The sequence below is a fragment of the Ochotona princeps genome, chromosome 2, assembly GCF_030435755.1.
Source record: "Ochotona princeps isolate mOchPri1 chromosome 2, mOchPri1.hap1, whole genome shotgun sequence".
NCBI lineage: Eukaryota > Metazoa > Chordata > Mammalia > Lagomorpha > Ochotonidae > Ochotona > Ochotona princeps.
The window spans coordinates 50,148,671-50,162,951 of record NC_080833.1 but is presented as its reverse complement, the minus strand read 5'-3'; the positions used below and the strand labels follow the sequence as shown (position 1 = coordinate 50,162,951).

The 14,281-nt window shown below is 41.2% G+C and overlaps 1 protein-coding gene across 6 annotated transcripts in view; it reads right to left on the bottom strand.

Moving 5' to 3' along the window:
* Nucleotides 1–14,281, bottom strand: part of NFIA (nuclear factor I A) — a 368,818-nt gene that overhangs the window by 96,674 nt on the left and 257,863 nt on the right. For all 6 annotated transcript variants that reach the window (XM_004588721.3, XM_004588720.3, XM_058657302.1 and 3 more), the window contains 2 exons: nucleotides 7,765–7,882; nucleotides 1,687–1,814 (listed from right to left, as the gene is read on the bottom strand). In XM_004588721.3, coding sequence (XP_004588778.1) covers nucleotides 1,687–1,814; nucleotides 7,765–7,882 — 246 coding nt within the window. The remainder of the gene's footprint in view (nucleotides 1–1,686; nucleotides 1,815–7,764; nucleotides 7,883–14,281) is intronic.

Here is a 14,281-nt window from a genome sequence, read left to right as displayed (position 1 = left end):
GCCCCTGTACACAGGACCCCTGTATACACAGGGCAAACCCAGAAACAAGCTCCAGGCTCCTGACTTCAGATCAGTTCATCTCCAGCCCTTGAGGCCATTTGGGGAGTGAACCAAAGGATAGACAATCTCTCTCTCTCTCTCTCTCTCTCTCTCTCTCTCTCTCTCTCTCTCTCTATCTCTCTCTCTCTCTTCTTCTCTCTGTAAATTTACCATTCAAGTAACAATAAATTTTTTAAATGCACCAGTGTGATATTCAAGCATATATGAAATATACCTATACATTTTATTTTGATTTTCATTGAAGCAGGTAAATTGACTAGGGCTCTAATTAGCTCTTTTTAAAAAGGTTAGGTTTTACATCTTTTTTTTTTCAGTAGCACATCAACTGTTTATTGGCACTATACTGAGGCTATGTTGATGTTGCCATTCATAACAATGAGTCATCAGTACTTTTATTCTCATGTAGGATTTTTATGAGCTCTATGCCACTTCAGGGCAAACTGAGTGGCCCCAAGTGCAGAGGGCAGCTGGAATGTGACCTTCACCAAAGAGCTACCACATCATGACCACTAAGTTGGTGAAAACTAAACAGAGAAGGCCGTGAAGGCTAGCATCACCACTCCGATGCTTCTCATGACCCTGGCCAATGGTTGCAAATGAGTCAGCTTCCTACTCTACTTGCGGGGTCCTGGAAATCAGGGGCCATTGCCTCCCCATTTGTGCTTGGGTTTTCTGAACCTGGTGCAGGGTCTCATCCTAAAAGTTAATCCAGGAAGTCTGCTGAAGGAGTGAGGAAATAAACGCATGAGTCAAGTGAGTGGATTTAGGTAGAAGTGGGGCTAAGAGAAATGTTTGTATTTTAGTAAGAGTAGCAAGATGAAAGACCTGGCCAGTAGGGCCTGAGGTTTTCTGTTTTGTTTTGCTTCGTTTTGTTCTTAATTATGGTACAGTAAAACAAACTTTTATGGGGAGGAAGTAGACACTTCCCTGAATGTAAATACTTGCATGAATCTTGTAGCTTGCAGCATAGTCAGGACAGAGCAAACCCATCACCTCAAGTTCTCCCCTGCAATCTCCTTTCAGAGTCACACCAACTGAGGAATGCCTTTGGCTAAGACTAGACGATGACGGGGTTAGTTCTGAGACTGCTGTGGTGTTTGCCTGTTCTGGTACGGAATTATTCAGAGATGGGTGAGGAACAATGGGCAGAAAACTTTTTTTTTTTTTGATGCCTACTTGACGATAGGTACAATTTTCTGTGGTTACATATGGTGCCTTATTTAATGTTCAGGATCACTGAGACATGCATTAATATTGTCAGATTATAAAATCGAAGACATAGGCCCAGAAAGGTTAGGTTCTTGCCCACAGACAAGATTTCCCTATCCATCTGATTCCAGAGTCCACACCATATCTTCTTCATCCATTTGTCCCATCCTATTAGAAAAGGGATTATTCACATAGAGCAAGTTCATTGATACGGGTTTCACCGTTCTCACCCGTCTTCCCACTGAAGCACAGCTCTGCACTGCCACCTTCACAAAGGAGGCGGCCGGACTACAGCGCAGACATGAGTTTACATTGAAAAAGTCCATTTGCTTCAGCTTCCTCCACGGTGACACCTCCCACACGCACCTGTTTGATTCTGCAGCCTTTGCCACAGTCCTGCGGCCCAACCTTGCTTACCTGGCTCCACTTCATGCCATCCGCTGGACTGACTGCCACTTCCTGGGGAGCGCCCTTGGCCCGTATAAAATGGCTCCTCACCAGGACTGTCCATTTCATCCTCCACAGACTTGAGGCGCTTTGTGGAGCTGAAATAACAAACAGGTGCTTGTTTAAAAGCAATCCAAACCACCTTTCTCTTGGACACTGCACCTCTGGTTGAAAGGAAGCCAAGGGAGGAAGCAATTGGGCAACTGAGTGCAGTTTTAGGCCTCATTTTAGGCTCTCATTCAGTTGGGTGAGTCATTGGATGTGGAACAAAGTGTTGGGTCTATGTTGTTCCAAGTGTCTGAGTTTGATTTTTATTGTCCCTGAAGTTGCTGCTGCGGCTGCCACATCCTGTTTCTTTTTCCTTTGAGGAACTGGTAGCTGGATCCTGCTTTGCACTCCACCTGGCAGTGCGGTGGGAAGGCCACGGATTTCCTATCTCCATTGGTGGCTGTTGGGGCCCCAGCAGCAGCCATATACCTAGGCAGCAACTGAACCCAAATGGGCACCCAGACAGGAACAAAAGCAGCACTCCTGATCCTTCAAGAAAAGCTTGGTTTCTTTTTTTATTGGTCATATTTTCCTCATATTTCACTTGCATATTTTCCTCCAAAAACCTTACTGTGCAGCTACAGAGGTATAACTACTGCTCTAAACTCTCAAGATACACCAAGAAGAAAACAAACAAAAAGAGGAGAAGGGGTGCACTGGTGTGCTAGAAGCAGGAATACAGACAGGGAGTGGCCCAGGGACTTTTATGACCTTCCTCCACTCAGAGGTTACTGCAATCAAGTTTTAATCCACTGGGGACTTTTTGGTTGTTTTTGGATAGTGGAGAAACTTCCAGCTGAAGGACTAAATTTTTCTCTTAATGTGAGGCTTCAGGAGTTGAAAAGTTGAGAAATACAACCAGCTGCTCTTCTTCGTCTTGTTGTTTTAACAAGAGAGCACCACTGACATATTGCCAGAATGGGCAGATTTCATACGTAGGAGTGGGGCAAGGGTATTTTTTAGAAAATCTTTTCCTTATGTTCAGGTACAGAATTTTCCAGCTGTTTTCATTCACCAGACACTTCCCATGTAGTTCTTATGTGGCAGGTGAAGAGACAGGGAAGGAAGAATGAAAGAGCAGAAGCAGGCTGCTGTTCAGGCAGATGTAGCACACAGGCAGCCATGGAAACATGTCTTGACCACTTGGCAGCTACTGCTGCCTCAAGCCCTGTAAGTGTCTTCCAACCCTGCCATCTGTTCTCTGTTCTCTGTGCCAGGATGTCCTCCCAATACTAACACCAAGGGGTTAATGACTGGCCACGCCACAGCATTCCAGTACCCAGCGGAAGTTTTGGATGTAATCGGTATGGTATCCTGTCACACAGGTTATAAGCTCATTGACCCGTCACCTCTAGGAGGCGGGTCTGAGTCAGGCAGAAGCACATCATGATTTTAGTGCTTGCTATGGCTGAGGCTGAAGGAGGGGGTGCAGCAGCAGAGCACTGTGGGAGCTAGGGAGGGTACTGGATGCCAGCATAATCTCCTATTAGCAGTGGAGAACCCCTGAGACCATGGAAACAGAGAGCGACATTCGAATCATCACTTAGAACAGTCACTGTGGTCACTGTGCCAATGATAGAACTAGAAAGACAAAAAGAAAGTAAGAGGATGAAACCTAGAGGTAGGAGGATACGTAAGAGGCTGCTGCAGCAGTCTGATTCGAAAAACGTGGAGGGCCCAATTTAAGGCAAAAATCCTAATTATTAATGCTGGCATTCCAGTATTCTTAGCTATTAAGTTCTATTCTCATTAAAACCAGACCACAGCAAAGCAACATAACTGTACCGGGCTAGCTAAGGACCCAGAGGAAATGCCTTTAATAGCTTATTTAATGTTTCTTGCTTGGTTTTCCTTAAAGTTCAAAGAAAAACAGCCACTTTAAGAACCTTTCCATGTTTTATGTAAGACTGCATCTAATGGAGTTTCTTTATAACAGCATATACATAAAAAAATCCCTAGCACATGAAATCAGAAAAAGCTGGTCTCTTTTGATAAAATTGTTTTTATTAGAAAATGCAAAATAAATGAAGCTATTGCTTCCTGTTCTTGCCATGGGAGATCATGGAACTCACATTCAGGTTCCTGATACAATAATCTTTCCTATTTTTCCAAAGGGGGATTTCTGCCCTCCTTTCTATAAGAATATGTCTATATTTTCTGTTGTGTTGTAAAATTGAAAGTCTCTTGAAATTACTTCAGAATTTGAAAGAATACATACTTGCCCAGTACTCGGGCATATAAAAGGTGAGACCTGCATGTTCTGATTGCACTTTAATATCTGCAGAGAAAGTGGCTTTCTAACTTATTTTTGTGAAAAAAGATTTGTTTTCAAAGCAGAGTGATACACAGAGAAGAACAAGAGAAAGAGATATTCCACTCACTGCTTCACTCCCTGTGTGGCTCTACTTGACCAACACTGGGAACCCAGTTTCTCATATAGATGGTAGGGCCCAAGCACCTGGGCCTTCCTTGGCTGCTCTCCCAGGTGAAATCAGCAGGTGCTGAACTGGAAGCAGAAGTAAGCAGCACACAAACCTCACTCTTTATGGGATACTGCAGCTTCAGGCAGTGGCTTAACTTGTTGTGCCACAATCCTGGCCCCAAACTTATTTTCAGATGGCTAGTACCAGTCATAGTTGCCCAACAGGCTACTCAGAAACAGCCACAGAACGAATCCGTGTGACAAGGATTCATTCAAACATCAAGCTTTGGTGAGCTCCAACCTAGAAGGCCAATTCCATTTCCCATTATCCTTCACTATTAATCTCCTTCCAAGATTTTAAAGCTTTGGACATCCAGGGCATCCTCTAATAAAGTGCAAATACTCATAAAGGCATCAAACTCTTCTGGTCAAGGATTCTGCAATTAGCAGAATTCTTAGTTTGAAAGCAAGGACTTCTGGGGTTGACAGGATAAGTGTTGGGTGGATGGAGGTGCAGAATGGAGGGAGGGGTTGGAGGAAGAAGATTCAAGAACCAAGAGAATTAGGAACATCAGGAAGGGCATGTCCAGAGCTTGCAAGAAATCCTACACATTCCACACATCCCACAGCTGCCTAACCCTAAGGAAGCCCTTGACAACAAAAACTGCATTTCATCCCAGTTTTTAAACTGCCCATTCCAAGACAGTGAAAACATTTACCCAGAAGGGATATAGAACCTACAGGTAGTGGCTATATGTTCCTGTATGTATGCATATACATCTGTTAGAAACAAATCCCCCTTTCAGTTTGCTTTCTTGTTTCTGACTTTCTAGTATGCTGATTTTACTCTTCCAGAAACATTCAAGGAAAACAGTAAAGTGAGGAGGACACATATTCTCCTAAGGAGTGACATACCATTTTTTTTCTATTGTATGAAATTGGCTCTTGTGCAGCCACCGATTCTACGTAAAAAGTCATTTAAGCACTATATATTAATTCCTAATAGTTGTATTTCCTTAGATTGTACTATGTGCAAGACCTACTGACCTTACCTCTGTCCACAAGGCTAGGAAGAGCCTCTTTCCTGAGTGACCATGGTACCCTGAACTGAAAATCTCCACTCATCTGTCAGTCTCCGCCAGCACACTGCAAAGCCTTCTGAATTGCCTTTCTGCCCACAGTGTGGGAACACCATCCTTGGTGTGGTATCTGAAGGAGGGCGGATGCAGTCCTTCCAGAGACTCACAGCAATTCAAGATTGCAAACACAAAGTAACAGAGAAAAAGACACATGCCAGATACTTCATTTTTCAGGGCCTCACAGTCTTCTCTTGCCTACCAACAGACTCAGCCCCACTCCTGAAACGATGTGATGTGAAAACTACCTCTTTTGTAACTTCTAAGACCCAAGTTTGAAGGTAGACTCTGCCATTGGAGGCCTAATTATTCAACTTCTCTGAGCTCCGTGACTCTCTATGGTAACACTGTCTATGTCACAAAACTAAAATGTGAGGAATGGTGCAGATTAGGTTTGTAAAGCTCCTGACTTTGTGCCTTCCACACTGGTTAACACCGGCACTGCATTAATACAATCGATCAATACTGATCAACTGACTGATTTTTCTGTATGTAAATTTGGAATATTCTTCCAAGTATGTTTTTGTTTTAATCTGTAGACAGATAATTCAGTTGAATCTATGTATTTAAATAACATATTTTTTTAAAAAAAAATCATCCCAGGAAGAGCCTAATGAGAGTAGAACAAACATATTATTGAGTTATTAACTACTGATGCTGCTTATAATTAGTCCTTATCAGGGTTAGTTATTTGCAGAGTATGAGAATAACACAAGCCTTTTACCTGACATTAATAACTGGCTTTCCACTCAGAGTCGCAGCAGTGATACAACACAGCTGGGGCAGTGCCCGCCAGGCTAGGAGGTGCACAACACTGTCTGCGACACACGGGGTGCATGTGAAGTACACATATGAAAAGCAAACAGCCCAGAAACTTTCCAATTAATCACTGCCTGCAAGTATTTGCAAAGCTTTCACATGTTGACCAAAGGCAGTCACACACCATGTCTCCTCTATCAGCAAACATTTAAAATCCCCAAAACGTATTAACACCTACATGCATTGACAATCTTTTTCTTATATTATAAATGTGCTTTGGATTTGAGACTTTCCTCTGCCTCACTCCTGAAAGGTGGAACAAAGGGAACCAAGGGGAAGATTTAAACAATGGGAAAAGTGATGATAGGATTTTGTGGTAAATACTTTTTTTTTATATTTTATTTTTTTTATTCATTGATTACATTATAGTATGTGATACAGTTTCGTTGGAACTGGGAATCACCCCACCCCTCCCCCTCTATGTTTAGTTTATGCTTGCAAAGAGGGAATCTCAACTGTACTTGATCAGTGGATATGCAATAAGGTGGAATATTCCACATGGGGGGAGGGCGGGGGGGGGGGTAAATACTTTTTTAAAGCATCTCCAAGTTAGCAGTAATGACTCGGTAAACCCCCCCTTTTAAAGTAATTATACTTAGGATACATAAAATCAGGATAAGAATGAGTCTGTAATCAAAGAAAATTTCTATAACATGGACATTATTTCAAACGGTAAAGCTTGGGTTTTTGTTTTGGAGTAATATGCCATTGTCCAACGTTTTCTGCAAAGCACACAAACATTAAAGATGTTCTGCATCATTCTTTTCTTTGTTGTCACAGTCCAGTGCTAAAGCCAATTTGTAAAAGAATACTGTGGGTTTAATGCCTAATCCCTTTCCCTCTGGTACAGGTTATCTAGAGACAACAGGATCTTGCAAAATGCTCTATTTTCATTTTGGCTTTGTCACCTAACTTAAAAAGGATCAAGAATCCTCGGATTGGTATTGGGTTGAGCTCCCCTGGTTTTATGCTTTTAAGGTCTCACGGTGCATCAGAGTCTGGCCATCCTCTTTGGTCTAATAGCATTCACTGTAACCATTTACTCACTTTAAGACTCACCAGGATATTAAATAGCTTCATTTTTTTTAAAAGGATGGCCTCATAGACTGGATTTTGAGACTTCTGGGAACAGAGCAGGAAAAAAGCTGGGGCTGGACACTTTCAGCTACTCTGGGCACGGGGACTGCCATGGTGTAACCAGTGTCCACTTCCGGCCAAACGTTCGAACAGCTGCCCTTTGCCCATTCTAATCCTGGCCTTCATTTCCTGAGAACAAGCTCTCCTCATCATCCATCCTTCCTCCACGCTCATGTTCTCACCCCACCCAGTATCCTGCTCCTTTTCCTTTCCATCTCATCAACCTAACCAACACTTAGAGCTAAGCACGAGTCACTGTTTTTGGATAAAGCTTTCTGTAGCTATTTCTAGTCCATGTCACACAAATCAGCTTGCTGCTTTTTTCCTACTGCTTCATGTGCAGTTGCCGTATCTCCCTAGTGAGACTGACAGTCTGCTGGACCTGCGCTCTCTGCTCTGGGGTCTCTGCTAAATGCCTAGTGAGTCAGGGTTAAAACCAAGGCGTGCAACTCTGCAGCACAACCTCTTTAAGAGCCATCAAATTACCTCGTAGAGGATGTGCTGGGCAAAGACCTCCTCATTGCTCCTGGACTCATGCTGTAGTATGAAGAACTTTCCAAATCTGAGAGAGAAAAATTGGGGCCAGTTCCTGCAGCTATTGGTGCTAGAATAAAAAAAAAAAAAGAAAAAGAAAGAAGGAAAGAAAGAAAGAAACATCAGTTAAGTTCTGTGAATAAAAGACCATTGAAAGCAAATTTCACTGTTGTATTTAGCACATTTTCTTTTTGCATTTATAAGGTAATACTAAATGATCAGTATCATCCCTAACTTCAAAGGAATGTTGACAATGGTCTCCACCAGAAAGGTATATTTCTCCTAAGGCAACTTTCATCTTTTTTCTTTTTGTGACAGTAAATCGTCACTAAAGTTGCAGCATTCCTAGATGATTTTAGCAAAAGCACTTCTCCATGTTTTGGCCTTAAAATGTTTTAGGTGACTGGATAAAACATTTCCTAGGCTTTTCACACTTTGTCTGTCTTTGTCTTGATAGCTTCTACTCATTTCATTTTTGGCATTTGATTCTGAACTTCTGTGAGAGGAAACTCATCTTTTTCTAAGTCACCCATTCATAAATGCAATGTAAAATGTTTCCCACTGCTCTGAATCACCTCGATGCCCTACATTCATCTTTGTCTCCATAGTTGTTCTGTCTGGTCATTTAAGGCAGGGTTCCCAAACCAGCTCCGGGGCAGGGCAGGGAGTGAGCAGGGACAGCCTGACAGATTAAATACACCGAGAAGTTCTTTGACAGTTATTTCTTAATTGATATGATCATATAGAAGCAGATAGCCAACCCAGCTTGGGGTAAAAAATTTAAGGGAGTAAAAGAGCTTTAGAAAACATGGCACTGCAGAAGAATGGTAAAAGGATGAGTAGGAATTACAAAACAAAGAGAATGAGCGACAATTGGAGAAGATACAATATTTACTGGATAGCTTGGTATGATGTAGCATGTAGTACACAGGAAAAGACAAGATGTTAAGGTCAGACCTAAAAAACATGGTAGATTTCTTTAAGTAACATGAATTTGAATTGTCATCAGATTCTCAAGCTCATAAATTATTAAAGCACAATCATGTACCACTCTAACTGGATATTGTGAGGGTTATACTGACAGCAAACTTTAAAAAGTTCATGCAAAAAAAGTTCATGCAAAATAGGCTAGCAGACAAGTTCATTCCGGCATGAAAAAAGCTGAAATTCATACATAAGGAAACTTCTTGTAAAATTCATGAAAAATGAATATTATGAAGACTGTGGATTTCAACATTTTTCACAGCAGACTCTTTCAACTACACATTTCCATGAACGTTTTGAAGCGCCTTCATATAATTCCCAAATCAGGAATTAATAATTACTGGTCATATGGAATTGGTTGCCACAAGTTTTATTCATTAGCTAAAGGAGACTCCGCAAAGTAGGGAAACATTATCATTTGATTTGCACTGATAGTCTAGAAATATTACCCAGTCATGAGAGTTGGCACAGAAAGCAAAGTGGAAAAAGTGGTGAAGAATATAATCAGTTAAAGTCAGAGAGACCATTGGGGTCACTTCAGCCAGGGAAGATGGAGTCACTTAAGCCAGCTCAGAGGGTAGAATGGATAGGCCTGATATAAGGTATTAAGGAGCTGTAAATTACTATAATCAAGAGAATGCACTGACTGCTTGACTGGTAATAAGCGAAAGAGAACATAGGATGATCCTAGGATTGTGGCTTGGGACAATAAGAGAATTGTGATGCTGTGATGGAATGATGAATTCAGGAGATGGTATGAGGAAATACAACAATCTCTAAAAATAAATGCTTAGCTGTTTGATTAAATCACAAGGACTCTACCTTGATCACAACTGTCATTGGACAAAAGCAGTCACTGCTAAGACATGTGAAACTCACATGTAACTGCTAAGACATGTGAAACTCACATGTACTTTCTGAAAGTCAAACCCATCTCTCAATGACAAGCACTAATGGAGGAAGGACCTTCAGTTCAAAAACAAATGGTTAGGTTTGACAAGAAGTGTAGAGTTCTAATTAATAGTTTTGCTAGTCGTTTCTTAATTCACTTTTTATATTAAATTTATTTGCATAATTTGCTCTTTTACTTCATGATTTTTAATGTATGAAATAGGCCATGGGGCAAGAGGGGTGTGATTACTTAAATATCGGCCCAGATCACTCATGAGCACTCCAAGCAGCCTGGTATGTAATAGTTATTAATGCTTTTCACCTTTCTGGAGCTTAGACATTCACACCTCTCATTAACTAAACTAAAGCATAAAGCTGCATCAAGATTTTCTTCCAAAATGTCAAAATAGAGTAGAGGTACTTATTGCCATGGCATGGGAGAAATTGTACAGTAACTGCCTTGTTTTGGGGAGGGAAGAAAGAGCAAGATACAGGTGAGAGGTAAACACTCAGCTGTACTTGTACTTCAGACTTTCTCTACTTCATCATCCACCTGAGACTTTCATTAACCTTTTAAAACTAAGGGGGCCCAGAATAGGTGAAGGAAGAAAAACACATGTAAATAGTGATGTGCCCATCATTCATTAGACAGATCAAAAAAAGAAAACAAACAAAAAATCCCGAGTAAGCTCACACAACTGTTCCTTAACTTGGCTGTCTATTTATATCCTGTGAACCACTTAATACACTATGATGGTAATGCAGCAAATGGCACCAGGTGATCTGGCACCATGACAATACTTTCAAAGTGTCTACTGGACTTCTGAGGAGTAACTTCAGAGAGTGGCATAGTGGATTCTATTACACACCTTGAATTTTTAACCATCATTGTTACATAAGGCATATAAGACATACATGTCTTAGATTTTGAAACATCACTAGTTTACTGAAATGAGAATGGGTCTTTCAGCATTAGTTAAATAATCCTGGTAATACTCACACTCAAACTCTACCTTCCTCAAGAGGGCCATGTAAATGGCCTCTCTTTCACCACTATCTGTGTATCTGCACTTCACAAGGACAGCAAGTGGAAGATAGAGTCTGACTCTGTGACGCTACTGCGGCCAAAGCAGCAGCTCCCATTGTGGGTAGGGGGGTTCTTTCCAGAATGCCCCAGCAACAGGTGAGGTATCCTTAGTGCCTCTACTCTGGACAATGGAAAGCACATTACAGGTGTAACGAAGGACTTAAGAGGTTGACTTCTGGCAGGATTTTGGAATAACTGTGAATTCATGTTTGATAAGCACTTTATTTCCTGTGCTTAAGTTAGCCTCCAAACAACTTTCTCAGGAAAGTACAGGTTCTACATGAGGGCAATTAAGCCTTAGGGGATGAGATTGAGCAATTTATCATCATTACTAAAAAGCAAATAAGAGAGGCAGGATTAAAATTTAAGGATATCTGACCCTGAAGCCTTTGCTTTTCCTACCATGCCACACTAACCCTCCTACACAGCCTTTGAGATAATAAAAAAGGTGGCTCTATCTCCCAAAGATATACAAAATAAGTGGAATATTAAAATAATATTTGAATATCTAACACAAGGCTGAACATGTTAAAAAAACTTGCACAGAAATGCAAAGAACATGTTTGGAAAGTTCAGAGGAGTCATACATCTCATTTGTTTGTAAGATTGGAGCACTGAAGCCAAATTTTGGAGAACAATTCAGATCAAACAAGGCAGAGCAGGATACAGGAGGCTTTGCAGGCATTTGCACACACATGAGCAGAAGGCTGGAGATAGGAAGCAAAGTGCGTGGTGTGGTATGGAATCCATGACAGCTTCTGAGTAGGGAAGTGATAACATCATTGTTGAAGCAAAGGAGCATGCATTTGGTAACAGTACATAGCATGCACAAACGGGGCTATGATTGTGGAGGGGGAGGAAAACAGCTTAAAGGCTGATGTGGAAACCTTGGCTAGAGGCAATGAGGGCCTAAGCTACACTGTCAATACAGGGAATAGAATTTTACAATGAATATAGGACACCTTCTCTAGGACAGTCAATGAGTTGAAAAGACTTGTTGCCAACTGTGTACAATGAAATGGTGTCAACAAGTACATTGTCATATTCTTCTAACAAAAAGAATCAATACGATGTATATAACAGCACAATTCTTACCCAGTATTGATATTCAGTTCTTTAGAGCTCAGTGACTTTTCCAATGTCGCTTAAATTTTGGCCTGCCTGGGATATAACACTGGCTCCTGAGGCTAAGGATGAACAACCTACGGTGTGATACAGAGAGCATGTGGCCTCAGGCCCATCAAATGTGGGATCACTAAGGAAATACCGGACCAACCACAGCACTTCTTTTCTGTTCCATACATTGAGAAGTCTGATTTTTGCTCCATTTGGATTTGGCTGTAGGCTTTTGTATCTTATGTAATATTTTCTTCCCAACTAGACTGAATTGTATGTTGAGGGCTGTAAAGATAGACAACATGTGGCATATAACAATTCTGGCCTGGCACTAGGGTAAATTGTCTAGAGTTCCACCAGTCCTACTAATAGCCACCTGGGTAGCTCCTTTAAGCCACTAAAATACCTGAGGTTTCATAATCCTAACAATAACTGTGAAAAACATGGGAAACCACTGCCACCAGTACTATCACAATTTGCTAAGCATCATTTCTGGGCCAGACACTGGACTAAGAGCTTTAGGCTAACATCCTGTTTAATCCTCACACTACTGGGAAGGAGTTGAGGCACACAGAGGTTGTGAAGTCACAGGTCACCCTACAGGACCTTTAATCCTATAGATTCATGGGCTTCTTTCGTGCTCTAAATAGCTCACCACAATTTTGTGGACACAGTTCATGATTAATAAATACACTCCGAAATCAGCAGAATAAGTAGTTATCTTCTCCATTCACTTCCTTGAAGTTTCAGCCATGTAAAGATAAGATGCCAAATTCTATGAATGTCTTTCAATAGTGAGGCTGAACTCCTTCACTCTTTAAAGAAGTATTGCAGTTATTTTGACCTGAAGAATTTTGTTGCATCCAAGAGTTTTTGTGAAATGGCCAACTTTTGGAAATCATCTCTTCAGATGTTATTTCTAAATCATTCATTCCCCACCCCACTCTTTCCTGTCATGAGTAGAATGTACTCTTTGTGTCATTTCTTAATAAATGGCTTGCTATTAAGAAATCATTATAGTAATGGGGGCTATTGGAAGAAAGGGGTTACTTTAGTAGCCAACCCTCTTAATGACCTGCTCTTCTGTACACATTAGTAGTTGGATAAGGTTATGGTTATTGAACTTCTGCCATCCACCACAGACAATCTGCTCAGGCTTGCATTGTTGGAGAGAGGATGATGGAGGAAAAATTCTATCCAAATTTTTAAGTTACTCTGCCTGAGAGTGCTCCAAGTTTGCCACTTGTTCAATAGATTTCAGGAGGGAATGTTAACTAAATGACTAGTGTATCCAGCTCCAGTTAACAGCACAGAGGCTGCATGCAAAAGAACTTGACAGAGACTTAGGGAGCATCACAAAGTGCCAAGTTCCAGATGTTTGAGATGCATTAGTGGACAAGACATCTGAACTACCTGCCTTGTGAGCTTAGGTTTAGTCATCATCCTTGCTGGCCCTTCCTTAGATCTGCATGACCACTCAGGACCACAGAATAATGGCAAAGGATGACCCTGTCCCTCCCACCCCATGACCCAACTATCAACTTATAAAATAACTGACAAAACTGAGGTGTGTTTTTCCCTAAGACTACATGGTTTAAAGCACCGACACTTTCAGAACCTGAAGTTTTAAGGCTGAGGTGGGGGTGAGGGGAGAGTTCAATAATGTGCATGGTTCTACGGGCTCAAAGCAATTCAGTGTTTTGCATTCAGTGGCAAAGATCTTGTAAGAAAGTCTATGTTACTGGCACAAAAGGAGAGAACATGGGAAAATACTTGTTCTTCCTTCTGTCAAAGGCACAGTTGTGAAACGCACAATGCTATGAAAACCCAAGCAAATCTGGAATCATCATTAAAGGGAATTAACTTGGAAAGTAATTTACGGCAAGAAAATTCAACTCCTTTGTTATCTTCCTTTTACTGTAATATGCTTCCTGAACACTGCCTATGAGAGAGGGCTTTTAAAATGAAAAAAAAATGATAACTGTAGTAAAATTAACTCATTTTATCAATTTGTGCTCTCTGCCAGAGTTTCCTGACTGTGGCTAGGAGGGGTTGTAAAACTGATGAATTTGCATGGAAAAAGAAACCAGTGTAAGTAATTTGTGTAAGAGGTAACAGGGACATAGACTGCTATAATTCAGACACCCTGCAGATAGCAGACTGCTGCAGTGTGAGCAGTTATGGGTTAGAAAAATGACCACACTGCAGTCAGTCTGACTTGAATGGAAATCAATCATAAAGGTACTTTCTCTGCAGCTTCTACGCCACAGTCTTCAGCAACTCCCTTGCCAAACAGATTTCTGGTCTGTAAACCCTGGTGCTGATTTCCTTTTTCTACTCTTCCTTTCTAAAAGGTCTGACCAAATACAGGCAAGGAGTATGGTTTTCCAA